The 23,246-nt window shown below is 47.2% G+C and overlaps 1 protein-coding gene across 1 annotated transcript in view; it reads right to left on the bottom strand.

Annotated features, from left to right (window-relative positions):
• Window positions 1–23,246, bottom strand: part of LOC144124121 (lysosomal cholesterol signaling protein-like) — a 96,600-nt gene that overhangs the window by 36,167 nt on the left and 37,187 nt on the right. The window contains exons 7-12 of the mRNA XM_077656783.1: window positions 18,217–18,341; window positions 16,333–16,504; window positions 13,331–13,486; window positions 9,770–9,853; window positions 8,799–9,004; window positions 2,694–2,802 (exon numbers count right to left, since the gene is read on the bottom strand). Coding sequence (XP_077512909.1) covers window positions 2,694–2,802; window positions 8,799–9,004; window positions 9,770–9,853; window positions 13,331–13,486; window positions 16,333–16,504; window positions 18,217–18,341 — 852 coding nt within the window. The remainder of the gene's footprint in view (window positions 1–2,693; window positions 2,803–8,798; window positions 9,005–9,769; window positions 9,854–13,330; window positions 13,487–16,332; window positions 16,505–18,216; window positions 18,342–23,246) is intronic.

Genomic DNA, 23,246 nt, shown 5'->3' with positions numbered 1-23,246 from the left:
CCGATTAATGGTATTAATGTAAATGCTATTCGATTCGAAAGACACTAAATTTGCTAGTGTGAAAGTAGTATAATCTCGTCAGGATTTAAGTGTGGTTTATAATCTCTCGGTTCGCGTGCCAATGAGCAAATAACGACTTTGATGCGTTAATCTCTTAATCCGCTTTTATAAATCTAGCTTCGACGACCACTCTCTCGATCTCTCACTTGTGTTCAGTGCAATTCCAGGCTTAGATTTCTTCCTCCTTTTGTGCAAGTGTCGCTCCGCCGGCCGCTTGGTTTTCATTTTTCAGCCCAGAGCGCGTTTCTTTATTTTATGTTCAACAAATTCTCGGGTAAGAATTCGCTGTGTGGAGCAGTAAAAACGGTACAAGAATTTCTAAGCTTAAACTGTTTATTGACTTTGTTCTAGAACCAAAGAAAGTTTCCCGTAGTGCTTCAAGAAATTGCCAGCACAGGCGGCATAAGCTTTTCTAAGGAGATCTTTATTTCTGGAAAAGTTCCAGCCCACGATAAGTACTCGAGTCCGCTTTAACTGCGCCTGTAGCGAGGTTGCCTAGGAACTAATTGTGGCAGTGCTGTCGCTCTGTTAGAGTCGTTCATAAAGAAGTTTCAAACTTTTCGTGCCTTACGCTCACCTTCCAGAAAATTGCTGCTCTCCGCATGAATTGTTTTCATAACACGAGCAGCGTATTGACTGTAAGAACAGTAAAAATGTTATTGAAGATGCACTCTAAGAGCATTGGGAATTTCAAGGCCATCTGTTAATAAGCTTGTACTAGGAGCATTGATAATAATCAGCAGTAGCTTTTGTGCTTGTTTGGTGGCATTTGTTTCGAAGAGACCCGCACTTTAGGGTGCAGAGTAATTACTCGGCAACAACGAGCATGCGCACACGACTAGTCGGTAGCGGAGCAAAAACTCAGGGGTGCCGCGCTAGCAAAGGGTGCAAAGCTGCCACCTTCGTCTTCTGTAACTGTCGGCTTGAACGTGCTTAAGGGATTACATATCGATTAAGTCTTGGCTGCTGGATGCATAAAAGCGTTCAGGTGTTTGCGTATTACAGTACCACTATTACAATTACCATAACGTCGCCATCAAATCCTCGAACCTGAATATTGACATACAGCTGGATCTCGTTATAACGAAGTTGAAGAGGTCAGACGATTACTTCGTTATAGTCGTAGCTTCCTTATGGCCGGTGTTGACCATGCTTCCAAGGGGAATCGTCATTACTTCGTCATGTTCATTATTTTGCTGTGAACCTTTTCCTTATAACGAGGTTCGGCTGTATTGTGTTGTTCAACTTGTCCCACGTAGAGTGAGAATGAGGTTAGAAAATGAGCTTACACCTGTTGTGAGCCTGAAACTGAGGCAATTTGTTGGCGGTCGCTTGGAGGTTGCAAGCGTACGTTGTACGTCGTGACCTGATTGGAGAGCTATGATGAATCGCCTCTAACTCCGAGAGGTACACAAAACGTTTCAGTTTAAGAACATGTAGGGCCCGAACATTCTTACAGGCTAGCAGGTGAGCGCGAGTGTTGAGGTTGAGATTGATGCAGGCTGCTGCTAGTGGAATTAGTCTTGCGGATTTCTGCCGGCAACTGCTACACTGTAGCACCACTTAAATGTTAAATAAGGTCCACAAATCAGACACACCTGAGGCCCGACTGAGCTACATCCCTAAACACACAATCCCCCATATTAGTCAATTGCGAACTCTTGCTGTCACCATCTGGAGTCCAGATCCGAGTTCTGACATATTCCCATGCCATTTACTGCGTAGAAAGTCCTATTACAAGTATTGTTGTGTGAAGGCCAAAAACAGCTGATTGTAGTGCGAGTAGCTTTACTGCGGAAGTGTTTGTTACGGTTTGAATTAAGCGTGCGAAACGCGGAAACTGCCGGAAACAAAGCGCGATCTCTAATGCACACAGAGCTAAACAGAGCTCCCTCGATGACATGGCGCATCCATGTTGGTACCGCATATGTTGCTACCGGCACAATGTTGCGCTCCTTTGGGTTTTCTGCCCCATCGTTCATTGGGAACAAAACGTTCGATTCTCACTCATCTTTGCGGGAACTGAACTACATACATATAATCTCAGTTATTGGCTGCGTATGCTTGACATGGAAATTTTTGCTGTTTTCTTTATATTCTTTTTTATCGATGTTTTGCAACTATTTTTACTTTTATTTCGGCCGCAGGCACCAACATCTTTCGATAATTTTTGTCATTCTTCTTCTGAGACAGAAAGAGAGACATTGGGCGCTGCTGTCCTCTGAAGGTCAGCATAATGACGTTCACTGCAGCACGGTGTCGCCATGTTCACCAGAAAAATAAAATGAGAACTAAAGACAGTGTAGTAGAAGCACTTCCTGATGAATCGCAAAATTAATTCACCAACAGGCAGAAGTAGAACCTCAGCACTCTTGACAGATACTCGAGGACTGAGGCTCTCTTACCGCCCCTTGTTTTGTGCTGTCAAGAGTCCCAATTTTCTGCCCTCAATCTATCGTAGATTTTTGATAAATAGCTGCCAGTTGCCGATTGATTTCTGGCCCATTCCACAGCGCGAGTATGTGCTTTTTGACGGCGGACAACAACCACCACTGTAAGGAAGGAAATGCGCGGATATGAGATCCGAATTAGTCAACCAAGCTAGAAGCGAAATTCAGGGCCTGCTCACTTACCTCACACTCGCCGTTGAAGAATAGTGGTACCTCCACATCAGAGTTGCTCTCAGGTCGACAGACCAGGCGGCCGGCGATCATCACAGTGGCTGTTAAGATGACCGGCACTCTGGCTCGCCAGTGGGAAATAAAATGAAACAGTCGATCACTACAAAGGTCCGTATGAGTCACTCCATTGCGCTCTAACGCGCTTGCGCACTAGCGCGCACTGACAGTGACGAAGTACACTATAGCAGTACTAGTGTGGCGGAATATGCAACCTTTTTAATCATGAAGTTGTTGATGAAAGAGGAAAATAAAGCAGCTTTTTTGTTAGACGAAAGATCCTATTGAGCCACGTAAGGTTCTGATGCGACGGTTTTTTGAAGCACGCTGCTTATTATGTTCACGTTATCGTTCAATACTGACTGCAGCCAAACACACTGCTGGCGTGATAACTTGTCATCATGACGGGTCTAATACAATAGTTATAGGCGCGCAAAGGTCCTCGCAAATGATTGACTTTAAAAGTAGCACCGCTACTCATTTCTTTTATTTCCTCCTTCCGTTCTTTTCTTCTTTTCCTTGCCTTTAATTCTTCTTCCCTGATTCCTGTCATTGTAATTTTCTTTCCTTCTCTCATTCATCCTTCCTTTTTTTCCCAACTATCTCTATTCTACAGACTATATTTGCAACCCTGCTCTCTTCAGAGTACCAAAAGCAAAGCATCCACGTTCACTGAAACATCACATACGCTAAGCATCTTCTTAATTTTATTTAAGTTATTGCTCATACAAGCACACACGCACACAAAACAAAAAATTCTTAAAAGACGCACTGCAGCCTATTTTGAGCTCCATAACGACGCTAGCACAGCGCGCGGCATTCCTGTTCTCAGTTTTGTGCGTAGGCATTCAGCGAATTGGCTGCACAACTCCTGCATTCTCCTGCTCTCCCGGGTAATCACGGGGCGCTTTTAACCCTGTCAAGGTGAAGCCTTCTCCCACACCCAGCTACAGACAGAGGAATCTTGAAAGTTAAAAGTGAGCTATAGAAAACTGAGTTCTTTAAGTTACCTTAATATTTAGATACACTCTTCACGTCCAAACAAGCGTGAAGATGTGAATTGATTAATGAACGCTGGTGAATGCCAGTAATTTGTAGTCGCAATTTAAGGGAAACAGGCATTTACAACGTTTATCATGTCCTCTTTCCTTGCACAAAGGTGGCGCCGCCGCTTCATTGGGCACCAGTTACATAAATATTTGTAAATTTTCTGAAGGAGCGGGAAAGAGAAATGTTTAGTTTCGCTTTTTTTTTCTGACGTGCAGTACGTTCGCAATCACTGATTGCAGATCACCGCGAAAAACATGAGAAAAATGCAAGATTAATATTGAAGGCGATCAATTTTTCGACCTTTTTTTTCGGCGTAGTTTTGGCGTTTTCTAACTCTCGAATTTATTCTGCAGCCAGCGGAAACGTATTGCATCGATGAGTAGGTGCATCAACGCAGCGTCGTTCTCACACACCTTAGTGACGTATAGGCGCTGACGGACGGCCGAACCCTAAAGACGGCCAGACGTAACGTTTCGTGAGAGGTTGCTGCGTTGCGCGAATTCCGGGATGGGATAGGGCGTGTAGGGCGTCGAAGACAAGACGACGAAAAGCGGCACCAAAGGGCGCGGAGTGCCGGCCGAAGTGTCGCAGAGGATGGAGACGGGCAGGAAGAGAAAAGAATTTCCCAGAGAACCAGCGAACGAGGGTTCTTGCAAAGGTCCATAACTTCCGAGTCATGTTGATGCGCTTTTGCGAGTGCGACAAAGTCGAGATTCGGTGGTGGAGCAGCCGAGGCGAGAGAAGCAGCAACACGTGACAGCATCCGCCGGGGCATTGTCAAGACCCTGCGCATGTCTGATGTCGGTCGTGAATTCTGCCACGTACGAAAGGTGACGAACTTCGCGGGGCGAGAATTTATCACTCCCCGATTTGATGGCAAAAATAAGTGGTTTGTGGTCAGTGACGACGTGGAATTGCCGACCTCCTAGGAGGTGCTTGAAATGCCGCACGGACATGTACATGGCAATGAGTTCACGGCCGAATGTACTGTAGCGGCTTCCGGCAGCGGAAAACTTTCTGGAGAAAAAAGATAGAGGGCTCCAAGGACCATCCACGAGCTGGCGGAGCACTGCTCCAACGCCGGAGTCGGAGGCGTCGGTCGTGAGGCGTAGGGGTGCATCAGGGCGCGGATGAGCAAGGAGAGAGAGGTCGGATAGTTTCGCTTTGCAGGCTGGAAAAATTCCAGAGCAGCTGATGACGATGTCAGTTGTGTGGAGTTTTTCTTGCCTTGAAGCATGTCCGTCAGTGGTTTGAGGACTGCAGCACAGTGCGAGATTTAACGGCGATAAAAATTGATAAGGCCGAGAAATTCACGGAGCTTGCGGATTGAGGCAGGCTGAGAAAAGTCTTGAATGGCCTGGACTTTTGATGGGAGAGGCCAGATGCCAAGGAAGTCGAGCTCCGACTTGCCGAATACACATTTTGCTCTGTTGATGATCAGGCCGTAATCAGAGAGACGTTGGAAAAGCTGCCGGAGGTGTTTCAAGTGCTGCTCCACATCGCGGCTGAATACGAGGAGGTCATCGATGTAGGCCATGCAGAAAGGTAGACCCCTTATAACTGTGTCCACGAAGCGTTCAAATCTCTGGCCAGGCATCAAAAAGGACGTGCGCGCCTGGGCCCGTGCCTGCCTGGCTGTCCAGCGGTCTAAATCTCAGCGACACACGACCTCTACCTTCGGCTCGTTCCCTTCGCCGTCAGCCCGTTTTGACGACGTCCACATCGATATCTTGGGTCCCTGGCCACCTTCTGCTGGAGAGTCACATCTTCTTACTTACATCGATCGGTTTACTCGCTGGCCTGAAGCGTTCCCTCTGCCTTACGCCACCAGTGACACCATCGCCACAATCTTCGTCGCCGGCTTGGTCTCCCGGCACGGGGTTCCCTCGACCATCACCACTGACCGTGGCGCCCAGTTTGAATATTCACTTTTCAATAACCTATGACTTTACTTGGAACTTCCTGAATTAGAACTACTGCTTACCATCCCATCCCCAACGGTATGATCGAACGCCTCCATCGTTCGCTAAAAACATCCCTCAAAGCCCAACCCCACCCCCCACTGCACTGCCTCCCTGCCACTGGTTCTGCTCAGCCTCCGTGCTACACTGAAACAAGATCTTCGTTGCACTCCGGCTGAGCTTGTCTTCGCTCACCCCTGCGTCTTCCTGGTGAATTTTTCGAATCTACCGATTCGTCTACAAGTCCCGACCCTACCTATTACGTGACGCAACGCCACATCTCCAACGCCAGTCTCGACCATCTTCATATGTTCCATCCGAACTAGCCACTTGAACGCACGTCTTTGTTCGCCAAGACTCTGTCCGCAAGCAGCTTCAGCACCCCTACGACGGCCCCTTCCGTGTACTGGAAAGAACATCGAAGTTCTTCGTCGTCGACATTCATGGGTGCACTGACACCATTTCAATAGATCGCTTGAAGCCAGCCTTCACAGAGGACGCCCCGCCCACTGTGCTTTCATGTGTGCTTTCACTGCCCCACACGGCCGGCTGCCCTCCTCCGCCATGTTTCCCTGCTACTCCTCTGAAGCGGAAAGTATCGTTCCGGCTCCCAGCTTCAGCAGCAGCCTTACGCAGCACGAGCAGCACCAGCCGTCGAAGATGATGACGCCGAAGTGCGGTCGAATGGAGCTCGCTCCTCGTGCCGGCGTCACGCGCCGTTCAGCTCCCGCCATCAGACGTTCTAGCACTTCAGCCAGTAAATCAATCTTTTCCTTCATCGTGCCGGCCTCATACTGATTGGCGCGACAACTCTGCAATTTTTACTCACTATTAACGATTAAGAACTTGCCACTTACACATCTGCATTCCTGGGTAGTTCTGTGCCAACTTCTTCCTGAAGGCAGTCCTGTGCACACTTTTCCGTGACCTCGTTTGCTCACTACAGGATCACTTTGAGGGGGAGCTGCGAGTTTGGATGCTTTGTCTCGTACTTTACTGCCTTTTCTTCTGTGTACGGTCAGTCAACGGGGCATGTGTGCTTACTTGGCTACACTTGACAGCAACAGATGAGATGCTTGCAACGCATGAGGAAGTGGGTGGCGGTAGTGGTGGTTGTGGTTGTTGTAACGATAGTGGCAACGGTTATGCACAGGTTGAGTTAACCGCACAGCGGTCTGTCAGAAACTGCTCCGCATGAGTCACTCAACTGAATTAAGGCGCCTCTACCGCTATCGAGTAAGGTCATGCAAGTATATATCTTACCATCTTTGAAAGCCTGGGGCCGAATCCACGAAACAGTTCGCTTTGGAACGCGTTCGCTTTCTCTCGCCACCTCGCCCCATTGGCCGTGTGTCGTCACCGCTGGCGGTGTCATCACTTCACGGAGGCGGGACCACGGATTTTGTTTAAGTCACGAGACATGACAACCAAGTGAAAGCGAACGCGTTCGGTCGCTGCGTGTGGAACTCTGAAAGTGGATTTCGCTTCGGCGCGAGAAGAAACATGCCGGTACCTCCCGTCGCCCCGCTGTTGTTGGCGGTGCTCAGGGAATGTTATCGGCGGCATCGGCAGTCGCGCGTGCATGACAATCCTTTCGGCATGCGTGACAATGCCTTCCGAAAGCATTTCAGGCTGTCGAAGGGACTTGTACGCTGGCTATGCGATGAGCTAAAACCCCCACCTTGGACCAACGAGGAAAAATGCGTTCACAACAGAGCGCAAAATACTCTGCGCGCTACGGTTCTTCGCTACGGGGGGCTTCCAGGCGACAGTCGGCAGCGAGGCAACTATACGGCTCCCGCAGTCGTCTGTGGGCCGGACGATTTTGGCCGTCGCTCAGACAATCGTGCTGCCGGCACGAGAGGTTAAAAACGCGCCGAAGTTAGCATATAGCCCCTTAAACATACAAGCAGCCGAGATGGGACCGCACAACAAAGCTGATTGGCTGTTGCCTGCCCCCTCGTCCTCCCGCAGTGTTCGTCCCATCCTTGTCCACCCGATGCCTACGTCAAATTGACGGCGCGGCAAAGCAAACGCGTTCCAAAGCGAACTCTTTCGTGGATTCGGCCCCTGGGCTGGAACTCCCATCTAATGTTTAGCGGTAATTTGAAACACCGCGTTTTCCTCAAAACATTCACATCGGTTCCAGCTTAGTAGAAAGTAGCAGACCAAACCCCGAATTGTATGGTGGTAAAGAATTAAGTCAAGGTTTCAAAAAAATCCGTCACTTGAAACTGAACAGATATTTCTCGCGATCGCCTAGCGCACGCAATACTAATTTATAATTATATCTGAACTAGCAAAATCTAGTGAATAGTTTTTATCATTGATTTAGCGTAGCTCACGAGATCATACATAGCAGTTATTTCGTAGCCGTATGGCTGCGCTTGGGTGAATGCCAATGTGTAATTTGCTCCCTTACTTAAAATTTACTCCACGCGGAGGGTTTCCCCGAAAACATATTAGCAACGCTTTTTCTTTTTACGGAACCCTAGGAACGACAAAATTCTCACTTGTTTTTGTATGAAAATAAATAAAGATATTGAAACACATTGGTTACTGCTTAGTACAGAACATCCTACCATACCTCGAATTATATGACAGCATAGAAATTGGCACAGCGTCTGCCACACGTGCCGCGAGTCAAGGCTTGGAAGGTGCCAACATTCGACACTGGACAGGTATACTGCCGATCGTCAAGCGCAATAGTATTATTTCGTAATTAAATCTTAACCAATGGCTTTCGAGGTTATGTATAGCAGTTATTCCACATCGGTACCGTACAAATACTTGCATCAGAAGCGCTTTTTTTCATGAAACTCTAATCAAGGTAGCTTGCGACGGTCTTCTATCCGGTCGTACGGTGCGCAGAGGCAGCGTACGTGGCATCCGATTCGTGAAAGTGATAAGGAAACAAACAGCAATTCACGGAAAAGGAAGCCCAGCTACCAATGAAACATGTCAATGTTAGAAATTTCCGTGCACTTCCGCCCTGGGAATTCAGCAATTCATGCAAATTCTCCTCCGCGCAAAAGTGCACCCTCCTTACCCGTACGCTACGAAGAACATCACCCTAGCGTGCGTAGACAGTTCCGGCGGCCTGTAGTGCTTGAGCAGAAAAACACACAGGGCAATGCACGCGGTCCACGCCCTGGACGAGTACTGGCCGCAAGTCACCAGGAAGACTGCTAGTGGACCCCACTGGTTGTGCGGGCTGAGCAGAAGCCACAGCAGCACGCCTAACGACTTGACGACCTGGGGAGAGGCATCGTGTCAGAGAAGGTGACTTTTTGGAGCAGGAAGCCTTCTACCAAATTTAGACAGCAAATAAAAGAAACTTTGTTCTTCTTCGTACATAAAAGAAGTGAAGTCATCAAATCCAAGAAAGGCAACGATAAATGTTTGTTTGTTTTTAATAATTTGCGTTGAAACCCGACCCGGTGTCCCAGTGGTCAGCGGCATCGTCGGCTGTGCCCGAGAATGCGCACTCATACCAGTGCGGGCGGCCGTGTTTCGACGGAGGTTAAACGCAAGGCAATGCTCCCATGTCCTGTACAACGTCAGTTTACGTAAAAAAAACGGATTAATTTTTAAGAATTGGCAGTTCTTGTGGAAACTTAATGGCGCAGTATCGTCTCACTTCTCGGTGGACACCTCAACCGCGCCGTGAGGGAAGGAATAAAGGAAGGACGAAGAGAAGGAAAAAGAAGAAAGAGGTGCCGTAGCGGAGGGCCCCGCAACAACTTCGACCATCTGGGGATCTTGAACGTGCACTGACAGCACACAGCACACGGGCGCCTTTTTGCGTCCAGACAGCGCCGTACAGGTGCCGCAGCCGCACTCCTTTCCTTCCTCCACGCGACGCTTCACGAGATTTCACGCTCGCTGCATCTCGGCCTGCTTCCTTTCCCCTGCTTCACTTTAACCTCTCCTCCTTCCCGCTGACAACAACGCCGGCATACACGAACACGATCTCAGGAGTATTGCTACTAACAGTTGTGGCTTTAAAATTCCACCAACCTCGCAAGCGAGAAGACACATGAAGACGTTGCGAATCAGGCCTCCTGTTCTTCTGGTCAGAAAAAAGAGCCCGATCACAAATACCTGCGGAAGGAAAATAGCGATTAAACATTTATATTTTCTGCCAAAACCCATCGGTGGCTGCAGTTAGCAGTGAGAACTTTCTCCGTGCAGAAGTTTGCTTCATTGTATGTGACACTGCAAACACGATGCAACTTTCACAGGCAAAGCTGGTTTTCCAGAAGAAGTTGGAATTCTTGCAGATGCTGTTCCAGTGCCGCTCATTCCTGAACTCACAGCAAATGCAGTGATATATTTCGGTCGCTCAGCTGTATTAACAATATTTGATAATAACTAGTTTAGCGCAAGCGCACTGTGGTAGCTAGTTGTGCTAGTTGGTGAAACATTACTAGCGCGGGAGGGATTAGGGACTCTGGACGCAACCATAAGTAATACATTATAAATGCGCCGCCTGTGTAAAAAATGAAGTTCCCAGCACGCGTGTGACAATACCCTACGACTGCTGAGCTTAAAACCTTAATTTGTGGTTTCCAGAAACCGAAGTGCATGCGGAGATCAAACCGCACTCGTGTAAAACTGCATGGTGCAGTAATAAATTTGGGCATAGCACTGTGTTTGGTATATGCTAAATAATGCATTTAACATCCTTGCGCTGACTTTTCATGAGAGCCAGTAGCTTTCGAAGAAAACGGACCGTATGGTGAAGAACGGGTCCTGATAGCACAACTGGGTGCTCAGTGAGCTTGGAGGAAAATCCTGAAGAATAAGCTCGCACACAATGAACCCACATCAATATCCAGAGTTTTCTACCACGTATTTTTGTTTACTGATGGTTTTCTGCGTTTTTGTTAAAAAGTACACATGTTGGTAGCTAAAGTTTAATTTCCGTTTCCTCCGACGACTGCACTAAGATCAAAGTAAAATATGTGGGTTTGTTATGCGAGATTGCAGGGCCGTAAAATACAATCGCGTCTGTCCTACTTTATATTCCGTTCCCTTGTTCGATTCACTGAGTGGCTGATCACAATGACGGCGGGGGATTGGCTTTGCACGAGACAATTTCCAGGGACGAAAAAAAAATGACTGATATAGATTAGAAATTAAATGGCTATATTATCCTGGCCTAGTGCTTTTCAAGGAACTCGTAATGGTCTGACTTGCTGAAGAGTTTTACGCTAGATTTTCTCCTTCGGTTTCATCCCAGGATACGAGACATCAAAATTTCATCCAATCAGCGCCACCTAAGTCAGCGATCATCTGCCAGCCTCACTTTGCATGCTTCTCCAAATAAGTGGCTCGACTCGAGCACGTGCGCATAGTCTATCTTGCGTTCGCAGGTGTTTGTCTCTAGCTCCTACCAAGTCTCAAGCGGTAGCCGGTCAAGTGTTCCAGGTCACTAAACTTAGGATAATACGGTGTACTGCGATTGAAACCTGCCCTTTGGACGGGAAGCTGAACACGATAGGTGTTCAACAAGTTTTGCCGCCTTGTGTGTAACAAGTGATAGAACTGAAGATGCTGCATTCAAATAAAAGTTCGTACTGTCCTGTTTCTCAAGAGCACGTCACTCTTTGATGTAGTCTCCCATAGCGGCTGTGCATTCCCTCCACCAGCGCACTTTATTCTCCGAATTCCGTCGTAGAATAATGGTAGCAGCTGTTGGCGACAGCTGCAGCACACAGAATCAGTGTCTCGTTCATCACACGCAAAGCCGGTATACTCCAGATGTTCCTTTATCGGAAAAACAATAGAAATGTCGATGACACCTTGTCACTGCCTTCATACTTCCAAGATGAAACTTTCGTTTTGATCTGATCATCATCATCATCATCATTATCAGCACAGATTCATACACTACAGGACAAAGGCCTCCCCCAATTACCTCCAGTCAACCCAGCTGCGGCCACCTTATCTCAACCGACCACCTGACTCTCTCCTGCCCCCTGCTATGATTTGCATTCGCTTCCAATGCAATCCGTTACGCAGAGGTACCAACGGTTATATAATCTATGCATTGCATGCACTGCGGATGTCCATTTCACATATCGTTGATTTTAGCTAAGATATATATCATTAGCTCCTCTTTGTTTGGTTCCCTAACCCACGCTGCTCTCTTCATGTCTCTTGACGTTATTGCTGACATGTTCCTTTCCATGGCTAGCTGCGTCCTGCTAAATTTAATTTCAAGCCTTTTCATTACTCTTAACGTTTATGCCGTGCAGGTTAGTACTAGAAAGACACTACTATTAAGATAGAACGGTAAGCTGCAGTTGATGACCGCAGACTAGCTTCCAGAGCTCCCTCTTCCTATCTGATTGTAGCAGTAGCTCTTTTCAAGTCCATCATCTATTAAAGACGTTTAATCCACGAGAAACTTTATTGCACACCCCTTGTTAGTGACATTTTCATCTGGCTGCTACTATCATCTGAGGCTTTGGACGCTTACTACTACCGCCTTGTGGGCAGCTTGACCAGAGGGATTATGCGGTAGAGCAACTCGCCCCAACTTATCTAACTTTTGCTTTTGACATCTTATCGAAGCTTAATCTTTAGTTTCCCTTTTTTTAGCTGGACGTGGCTCATGTATCCAATAACGAAAATAACTTCCTCTCAACTCTGTTCTCTTTCTATAAATTTCCTCTTTTCATATTCTTCTGTGTTGCGAAAAAGCCACGGAAATCGCTACGTGCACTGAATACGCAACCAGCCTAGCTTGATTTCTACAGGCGCAAGTTCTCCCTGCGCGTAATACTGATTTATGGAGTAAACAGTCAAGCACACTTTTTTTCTCCTTTTCTCTCGCTTTCTTTTTCTTATATTACGGCCAGGTGAACAAATATATATACACATGTAAAATGCCAAATCCCGGCGAGATTCATTTCTGTGACGCATATTTTAAAAGTACCGCTGGCGCCTTGCCGTTTAAGGGTACACCTTATGTTGTCTCTAACTGCAACGAGAGAACTGCCGCAGTGTCGTTGCCCCGACCCAAACTTACGGCGCCACAGCCGGAGCACAGCCCCGGCCATAACACTAATGGGGACGCAGGCGGATTTAAGCTGCCTCGGAAATACTCCCGTTTGTCTCGCAAGAGCTTAAAGCCAGCGACAGGATGAGACATTCCGGGCATTAGGGAGCTGATCTCGACAGCAGTGACGCAAGCTTCGAGAAACCCGCTGCTGCGTTCGAGAAATATTCTCGGTCCAAATGACGCCCATTCCGGTAGAACAAGCCAAGCCGAAACAATCGAGCCGAACCCATTCATTCGGGATTATTATTTTTATTTCCTCTCGTATGGTATCTACGCCACCCCGATCTACGCGACGGGCTTCGACTTAGGACTTTGGCTCTGCCGCCAACAAATAACCCGGTGAGGTAACGCAATGAGCCCATGCAGGGTCGTTGTGATTTCGAGTAATTCGATTAGTCTGTGCGTTCGGTCTTTCTACGACCTTTCGAGTTGAGTGAAATTGTAGACAGTCTGGACTTTTCCATCGCGCAGACAGTTTTCTCGGGCAGGGGCTGAGGCTTCGCACTCACAGACGCCAGGAGACTGAGTCCGCTGAGAGAGGCCAGGGCAGGCTTCATTTGCAAATGCGAGGAGTCCGATCCCAGGCGCTCGTCGCTGATAACGCTGGCAGAGGCGAACATCACCGGCACCGAGAGCAAGGTGCACACGCCTACTCCGGTCGCCAGCTGCAGGAGATGGCCGCAGACGCAACACGCCATTACGGCAAGGAAGGAAACGGAGCAAGGAGCAAGGAGCAATAACACCACGCATGGATAGTAATCCTATATGACACACCTCCTACTGCAAATACTTGTTTTGTACTCTCTGGTCTTCGAACGAAGAACAACGTACGAGAATGTTATCTTACACTCAGGCAGGCAAGCCTGTATTGTGCGAGCAAGAGAACACATATTTATTTTCGTAGCACTACTCCTCCTTTGCATTACCGAATACAGTCTTTTATTTAGCAGAACTTGCGAGGCATAAAACTTCAGGGCAGTAATCCTACGCAATCAGTTATTCTGTAAATGTCTAAGAAAACATGTACGGACATTTACTCAGATAGAGAAAGAAGAGACAGGCCGCCTAAATTGCCGTATTACCCTTAGATGACCACTTCAGAAGCCTGAAAAGAAGGAAAAGATGCAAACTATAATGAAAACTTTAACTAAAAGCCAGGAATAAAAATAAATAAAGAGGTTCAACTGCTGTTGCCGTGTTGGCTAGTTCGGGTGACAGTTCGACGCAGAGCTTTTTTCACAAGTTCTTGGACCTTGCTACAGATCTTGCTATATTTGTAAGGACAAGCCCGCGCCTCGCACACTGTTAATGCTAGAGTTTTGTTAAATCAGCACTGCAATGCGAATAGCGGTTGTTATGGGACATTGGGGCAAAACCCAGCAATATGATAGCTTCAGATTTAAAATTTGAAACTTTTAGGCTTAAAACACCTTAAAGAGATCTTTATCTGGCATGACCCACCACGTGGCCACTGCAACTCACCGTAATGCTGACCAAGCAAGCCTCTTTTAAGCAATAAACTTGGTGTTTAAAAAAATCTGCCAAAAAGCGAGAAATTCAGCACGCTACAGTTTTCCAACCTGCGCAGCTCAATCGACCAAGCGTCCTGGATTATCGTTGTATTCAGTTATTACAGTAGGTTAATGGTCTTATTCCTTTCAAATTTAGGAATGCTTGCACATCTCGTTTTTCCCAAGAAACTATTTCAGCCACAAGTGACACGTGGAGCAAAACACGACACTTTGTTGCTCTTAATAGCCTAAAGTAAAGATAATGGTTTTTGTTTCCTGCTGCGAACCATTGTCCTTGCTTTATCGCTCTCTAGGATGGTCTGAACGCAGAAAAGGGAAACATTGATTGGAGACTGGCGTGGCGAAGACCGGAAGGAGGCATCCGAAAGCATCAAGCAATGCCGGCGCTACCAAGCTTTTTCGTCTTCCAAGGGACGCCTAGGTGACAGAATATGTTGAAAATAAATGCACGCCCTCATTTTAGAACCTCAGCGCCATATTTTTTTTCTGCCTAGTAAGGGCAGCTACTTGGGCAACACGCTGACAGTGGAACAAGCTGTGTTCGGTCTAACCTACAATCACGTACAAAAGCTCGTGTTCAGGTAGTGCAAATAGAACCATATCGCATGTCCGTTTGATGCGCAAGAGGCGGAAAACTAACAACCGCAACACTAAAACAGAAAAAGTTGCTAAAGAAAGCAAGAAATCGTGAAGAATCATATAGCCAGCCTACACACAAAGCCTGGCTGCATGTGGCCGCTTGGTCTGCAGCGGGTGATGGAAGAAAACGGTGTGAGGTTCTGCGTGGATTCAGCCTTTGTAATTCCCACAGAGACAACTTTGTTTACGTTCGCTACAAGACTGCGTATAATATTTCTATTTTGGGAGGGAGTCCCATTCTACCCCGTGCCTTCTCGTATCTAGGGGATAGGACAAAACGGGACGGTTTCACCTCTTTAATGTCAATATTTTACTGCGCTCAGCTTCTGCAGGGCTCTTTATATCCCCTGAGCGGGATGCCAGGATGGTAGCAAAACGCTATATTGTTTGTTTGTTGATACTTATAAATAAGCAAAGATATAAAAAAGGTAATGGGTTACAAATTTCCGTCACCTTTTAGCTTACTCTTCCCAAGTCTGCATATTTGGTCAAGTAGCGCTACATCTGTTTGTCGAACTTTAATTACAAAATATTATTCAGGATCAGGTAGCAGATCTTGGTACAGAAGGTGAATGCGCGTTTCGCGCACTCCGTTTTCGAGTTTAACGGTGCTTCTCACAGTCACTAAGCAGAATACAAAAACAAATCACACGAGTTCTTTCTCGAACGACACTTTGCACCACTGAATCAGATGAAGAGTTAGTGGCTCAAACTGTCCTCGAAGAGGCACGCATCTGGAGGGCTCCGGAATAATTTCGACCAACTGGGGATCTGTAACGTGCACTACGGCACCTCTTTCTTCCTTTCTTCTTTCAGTCCCTCCTTTATCCCTTCTCTTACGGCGTGGTTCAGGTGTCCGCCGATATGCGAGACAGATACTGCGCCATTTCCTTTCTCCAAAAATCAATTTTCAATTTTTTCAAACATATGGGCTGTAAAGAACACTGAAAATGGCGCTGCCTCGGCAGCGTTGCTCAAAGACTACAACCCCGGTCTTGAACTGCGGGCGCACTGTCGGAAATTATAACTGAGGACCGCGTCTCTGCGTTAAGAAGGAGTTGGGACTGTAAACTACGTCATAATAGGAACCGCGACAACTTGGTCACACGAATCTACAAACTACTACCTGCTGTGCTGCATTAGAAGGTGGTTACAAACTCCACCGACATATTATGGCCAGAAACAAACAAAAAAAGGAAGAAAAGCTAGGACGAATAAAGGAGTGACACGCTGCACAATGCGCAACAAGGAATCGGTATGTCAGTAACATGCTTCCAGGTGGCCGCTTCCTTTTGTCCGCCTCCCCCGATCGAAACGAATGCGGAAGGGGAGGAGCTCACCGTTCCCGTCGGCAGAGCTCTTTGAGAAGCGTACAGGATCACAATGGGCGCCGTCGGCGCTGAGCCGTACAGGAAAGCGAAATTGGCCTGGTCTTTGACACCGGCCGTCGCCGCCCCGCTCCAGTGAAGCACGAGCTCCACAAACACCTTGAGGAACACCGGCAGTGCAAACCTGCGGGGAGGAGAATGGATACAGGACCACGTCGGCAGATAGACGTGTTTCGAAGAAGCTAAGAAAAATGCGTTTTGTGAAAAATGGGCTTCATGCGCTATTCTGGGGCGCATTGACAACTGCGTGTTTTCGAAGAATAACTCGCGAGCAAGAATTGAGGTACACCAACAGGTCATGGCGCGTTTGAAGCAGTCCTTTGGCAGCGCAAAAAAAAATTCATGCGTCCTCTTCTGATGCCTCCCCCTCGCTCTAAACGCTTTGCATCACATGCTATGTATCAGTACGTATCATCAATTAGCAGCAGCTAGCAGTAGCATCAGCACTAGCAGCAGCACTAGCAGTAGCAGTAGCTATAACCCATAATTCGTGTGAAAACAGAACGTGTTGAAGAAGCTATGTCACTGCCGAGGCCATTGACTATGTTATCTAAGGAATCAGCGCATGGCGTAACCGACCTTGCATACAAATGAGTGTGAATCTGGGCTCCACTCCAATCACCTTTCAAGTGGGAAAAGAAAGCACTCGGAAGCGTTGGTTCGCATGTTATGCTCGCTCTGTTCGCCTCTGTTGCCAAGAGTAGGCATTTCGTACATTGATCGAAATCTACAACGGTAATTGGGCAGGACAAATTACTCCTTGTTCTCTTCCAACTGGGTTAATTCGTGTTTAGTGCGTACGTGTATGACGCCCGGGTTGAAATATCCCAGAAAACATACATGCTTCACTGCGGGGAAGCATGTATACTGATAGTCACGTGCTCGCGCTACTGTTTTCTATTCTTTAACGACTTCACAAATCATGCAACAGGACGAGCTCTTAGGTAGAGTGCAGCGCTGCGTAGCAATGATAAATTATACCGTTAAATGCACAGGCGTTTTGTGTAAAAAGCAGGTTCTGCGCGCAAAACATCACGAGCAGAAGGCAGCGAGAGTAAGTAATCTAAGAATCATTCGTTTACGCGCTGTTACTGATTGTTCGCGTTCCATACTGAAACAGGCTGGCACTTGGGCCGAAAATCTCGTGTTCTCAGCAAAATGGCGACGGTTCTCACTGGAGGCGCTGTAACGTCCTGCGCGCTTGACCCGAAGAGGGTTTAGGTTTCTTTCTTTTTTGCTCACTTGTTCTTTTGGAAACTACCCGCCGCGGTGGCTCAGTGGTTAGAGCGCTCGGCTACTGATCCGGAGTTCCCGGGTCCGAACCCAACCGCGGCCGCTGCATTTCGATGGAGGCGAAACGCTAAGGCGCCCGAGTGCTGTGCGATGTCAGTGCACGTTAAAGATCCCCAAGTGGTCGAAATTATTCCGGAGCCCTCCACTATGGCACCTCTTTCTTCCTTTCTTCTTTCACTCTCTCCTTTATCCCTTCTCTTACGGTGCGGTTCAGGTGTGAAACGATATACGAGACAGATACTGCGCCATTTCCTTTCCCGAAAACCCTATTATTATTATTATTATTATTATTATTATTATTATTATTATTATTATTATTATTATTATTATTATTATTATTATTATTATTATTATTATTATTATTATTATTATTATTATTATTATTATTATTATTATTATTATTATTATTATTATTATTATTATTATCTTTTGGAAACTGAGCTTCTCGAAACCTTCAACATTTGCTACAGGAGTGCCAGGACGTTTTGTATGCAGCCGCTTTAACCATGCATGAGGAATCACGCAGAAGAAAAACTGCCTTACGATTTCACAGCGCTGAGCACCAGAGCGGGGTACAGGTGCTCCCTCACGTCGGGTTCCTGGAAAGCCCTCTCGATGTGGTAGCCCAAGAGGAACAGGATAGGCGCTGCGAAGGCGTCTCCGAGCAGCTGTGCGGAAGCAGATTCGCAGCGCAAACCATCTGTGAACAGACACAACCCTTACGACGGACCGAGTGCAGCTCTAAATGAACCACTGATGGAAATGAATCCCATTTCGTGCTGAAATCTTGCAGGCATGGCTGCGAACATCAGTGAACGTTATGCATAGCAAATTATTAGAAAAATTCAAGGAAGTCTATCGCTAGTCATTCTTCGTCGTAAAGCTTCTAAACGAACAATTATAATTTTTCGCCCTTCTTTACAGAGATACAAGATAGACTCAAGAATAATAGATGACACGAAAAAGAAAAAAGATCCTCATCCAGAAAAAATGCAATGCCGTAATTTTAATAATCTTCACGCCGGCTGGCGCCCATAGTTTTCTGACTAGATTAAATTAGTTCACTTCTTCGTACTACATCGTATATTCTGCAAGAAATTGCTTCAATTTTCTTACAGTCACACCGGTCAGTAAAATGCAGGTGTAATTTAGTAAATGTCGCTAATGAGCGATATTTATTGAATATTGTAGATGTAATTTTATTTTTGGTTTACGGTTTATGGGGGTTTAACGTCCTAAAGCGACTCAGGCTATGAGGGACGTCGTAGTGAAGGGCTCTGGAAATTTTGAACACCTGGGGTTCTTTAACGTGTACTGACATCGCGCAGTACACAAGCCTTTAGAATTTCGTCTGCATCGAAATGCGAGCGCCGCGGTCGGGATCGAACACGCGTCTTTCGGGTCATCAGCCGAGCGCCTTAACCACTAAGCCACTGCGGCGACTTATCATTTTATTTCATTTTTATTTTTGTTAGCACTACAATCTCAACGCGGTGTTCGATGTCAGGTACAAGAAATACTCTGAGTACAGATTAATAAAGGGGAAAGTAGAAGACATACGTACAACAAAAAATGTGTAGAAAAATATAATGGACCAAACGTATAAAACGCAGATGCAGACAATGTATGTGCCAATGCACTGTAATTGTATGAGCGCAAAATACTGTATACGCCTTCTATTGCATTAATTTCTTCGATAGTTCTTTTATTTATCGGAAACGTGTAATATTGCATTCGTCGGTTTGATTTTCGTTTTAACATTAAAGGCCCCGTTGTCCACAATGTCTGGGGTCGGCTTTGTCCGCGAAAAGCAAGATGATGACACTGGCAGGTAAGCCATCTAGGTCACGTGACCTCACATTGTCATCACAATCTGCCCATCGGATAGTGAGCCAACTGCCCACCGTGGTAAGTGACAGTTAAATTAATGATTGGTCGCTCGGGAAGAGCAACCTGTGTCTCACAAAGCCCACCTGCACAAAGCACCTGCCATCACAAAGCACCTGCCATAAAAGGCCAGTGACGTATCCCTTAACCGCTCCACCATTGCGCCAGGATGGGTACGAGGACTCCCAGGGATTTATGAATATAAAGTAGAGAATTACACGCTGCATATATTGGAATTAACCCAATACGCTATCGCGTCAAACCATTAAGGCGGTGCGTAAGTGTCGCCTTCAATTTTTTTTTATTTATGTGTGCCTAAATGACAACATCACCACCATACAAATCATAGTTACATCAATAATGCACGCAACTTCCCACAAAGTCAGAACCGAGAACAGCAATCCTTATTTTACAAGTCTGTGGGGCCTGCTCTTAAGCTATACATTTAGAGACAATGGCGATTATCTCCAAGCGATGGCGGCGTATTCTTTCTGAATACAATGCACCAATTAGCCCAACAACGTGTATTACTGAGCGGTTGTCCTTTGCTACTTTGTACGTACTGCGTGGTTATCTTTTGTTACTTTGTAGATACTACGCGGTTTTCTTTTGCTACTACGAGATGCATCATAGGCCAGCGCAGCACGAAAGAACCAGCTGCTCCTAGCTCCTACCTTAACTGCATTCGTGCCCCTTATGTTGCTGCCACTCCATAACCACTCATACGCGTTCATAGCCGACGAGCCGCTCGCACAGTTAACCTCGTTCTTATAATCATTCTTCTACCCTCGAGCCATGTTCGTAAAATGAGTTTACTGCAAATGGACCATGTCTGCTACTCGCCTCTCAACACCAGCCTACACCGCGGGGACCTCGCAATAAGATGCGAGAAACCGGAGTGCTAGGAACCGCCGCATAGCAGCAGAGTGATGTAAAAGCAACGAGCTCGTGTTTCTCGACCAGTTGTGGTCCCAGGCCTTTTCGAGGATATGCGACGACACGCCGTGACACTTCCAACTACGAAGAGCAGAGACTAACAAGCAAGGGAGCCACGGGCTAAGCGAATTCATATTTGCTTCTTCCTCTTCCATAGGCCGTACTTCTTGAACGACGTGTCACAATTGCCTGCCAGGCAGAAGAATTATAGAAATACAACCAAGGAACTGTTGGGCTGTGCGGCATTTATGAACGAAGCACGATGTAAGCTGTAATTGTTTCAAGTTCGGGCGAGAAGTTCGTTCGAGTTCGAATGACCCAGCGTTAGCTGCTAGTGATCGTGAAGAAATGCAGATACATTAGAGATGATGCGTTAGAGGGGATGCTCTAGCAACTGGCTACAGCAGGGGGAGGGGGGGGGGGGGGGGGGCAATGATTGGAAGATGCGTGAGGTGCCGGTTGGGATGTGCTGGGCTTGTAGGATAACAATAATAATAATAATTGGTTTTTGGGGAAAGGAAGGAAATGGCACAGTATCTGTCTCATATATCGTTAAACACCTGAACCGCGCCGAAAGGGAAGGGATAAGAGAGGGAGTGAAAGAAGAAAGGAGGAATTAGGTGCCGTAGTGGAGGGCTCCGGAATAATTTCGGCCACCTGGGGACCTTTAACGTGCACTGACATCGAACAGCACACGGACGCCTTAGCGTTTTTCCTCCATAAAAACGCAGCCGCCGCGGTCGGTTTCTAATCCGGGAAAAATGCGTATTTTGACCGATACTTGCCCTGCAGTGGGCTTGCGGACGCCCGTGGCAAAGGCGCTAAATTGAACAAAAGAGTCAATAACACCTAAGCTGCAAAATACCTGAGATCCAAAAAGAAATAAAACAGTTTTGCTGTTTTGCAAAGGATATGCAAAAAACTCTCAGATTCATCGACTTGCACGGGTGAAAAAGCCACAATGAAAGCTCTGTCAAAGATAGTGACAGCTGTGGTGTGTGACTGGGATAGCAATGCTCCTCCACTCTCTCTAGCAGCAGGCACTCCCATGCTCACGTGGACCAAGCGGCCCCAGGTGGACCAAGATCGTGGGCGTCCACTGTGCCGGCGGTACTCGCCTTCACCCCGTTCCAAATGCAACGCTTTTGGCGTCTCACCGTCCGTCCGTCCGTCCGTCCGTCCGTCCGTCCATCCATCCATCCATCCATCCATCCATCCATCCATCCATCCATCCATCCATCCATCCATCCATCCATCCATCCATCCATCCATCCATCCATCCATCCATCCATCCATCCATCCATCCATCCATCCATCCATCCATCCATCCATCCTTCTCTTGGGGAATCCAGTCCGATACTGTTAACAACCATCGCTTATCTTGGCTTCGCATTACATGCCCTGCCCAAGCTTATTTCTTCCACTTGATTTCGATAGGGATACCATTAATCCGCGTTTGCTCCCTGACCCACTCTGCCCTCTTCCAGTGTCTTAAAATTACACCGATCATGTTCCTTTCCTTAGCTCGCTGCGTTGTCGTCAATATAACATTTTCATTACCTACCGCGTTTCTGCCCCATGGTTGAGTACCGGTAAGAGAAAGCTGTGGCGTATGTACATGTTAAGTTAGAAGAAGCCCATGGCACCGGTGGGTCCTTTCCCCTTTGTTCAGGGAGCCGCCGTCTCCGGGGTAAGTCGAGGGGAGTTTACTGAGCGTCGCGACGCCCGCGCTAATCCTTTCGGCTCTGGCTCCGACTCGTCGCGGTGCACTGGCCGCCACCACGTGCAGATGGCTTATCACTGGCGTCTCACCGTCTCGTCCCTTGCTGACCGGCCGTGGACGAGGGGTTACCAATGACAGCGCGTCGCGCACTTCGGACGCTGCCCAAGGCTGTGCGAAATGGGGAGTGCAACCACGAACTGCCTTATTGGGGTCGTAAGGCGCCGAAGACCTTTTCCGGCTGAGCAGCCTCGATGGGTTGCACATGTGTTGAGCTGTGCATGCGAAACCGCGCGCCTTGCACGTTCGAACAGATTAATTTGGGGCTCCACAGAGTCGGGCTCTGGCGAGCCCTGGGCTCCACCCATTTGTATGTGTTCTACTGCTGTACTGCTATTGGTTCAAATTGGACAAGAGATGGTTTAGTAAAGCTCCGCCCCATTATCGAAGGGTTTAAAACCCGATGCAAACAAAGAGTTGGAGGAGCGCGCCGGATCTCTGTCTCGGCCTTTTTTGAACAGCCTTTTTCTTTTTCAACTGCATTTTTTCTCACCCGCCCTGTATTTCGATCCCGTTTTTAATAAATCTGTGTTGTTGTTAACAGGTTGGAGTTGCTGCCCCAACCGGCAACGTGTCGCCGGACGAGTGGACGAGGACCCGAAGGCTCTTCGTACTGCCGTGTATACGATCACCGGCCAACGTGCCATCGTCATTCATCGGTCGGGACGAGCAACCGACCAGCCCAAACCGGCCATCAGAGAAGGGCAGAAAAGTTTAACTGTATACTTCCTTCCTGGGGGATATTGGTGAACTGCCATATATGATCTGAGAGAACCTTCCAAGTACGCTTCACCCCATTGTTATTCTTCTAGTTATTTCGCTCTCGTGATCAGGATTAGCGGTTACTACCTGCCCTAAGTAGACGAATTCTCTCACTACTTCCACCGTCTCGCTATCAATCGTAAACTTCTCTATCCTTCCGAGGCTGTTAGACATTACATTATTTTTCTGCATATTAATTTTTAGACTC

This window comes from Amblyomma americanum, chromosome 3 (assembly GCF_052857255.1).
Source record: "Amblyomma americanum isolate KBUSLIRL-KWMA chromosome 3, ASM5285725v1, whole genome shotgun sequence".
In the NCBI taxonomy this organism is placed as follows: Eukaryota; Metazoa; Arthropoda; class Arachnida; order Ixodida; family Ixodidae; genus Amblyomma; species Amblyomma americanum.
Note: the sequence above shows the minus strand (reverse complement) of the source record. Positions and strands in the feature narration are given on the sequence as shown.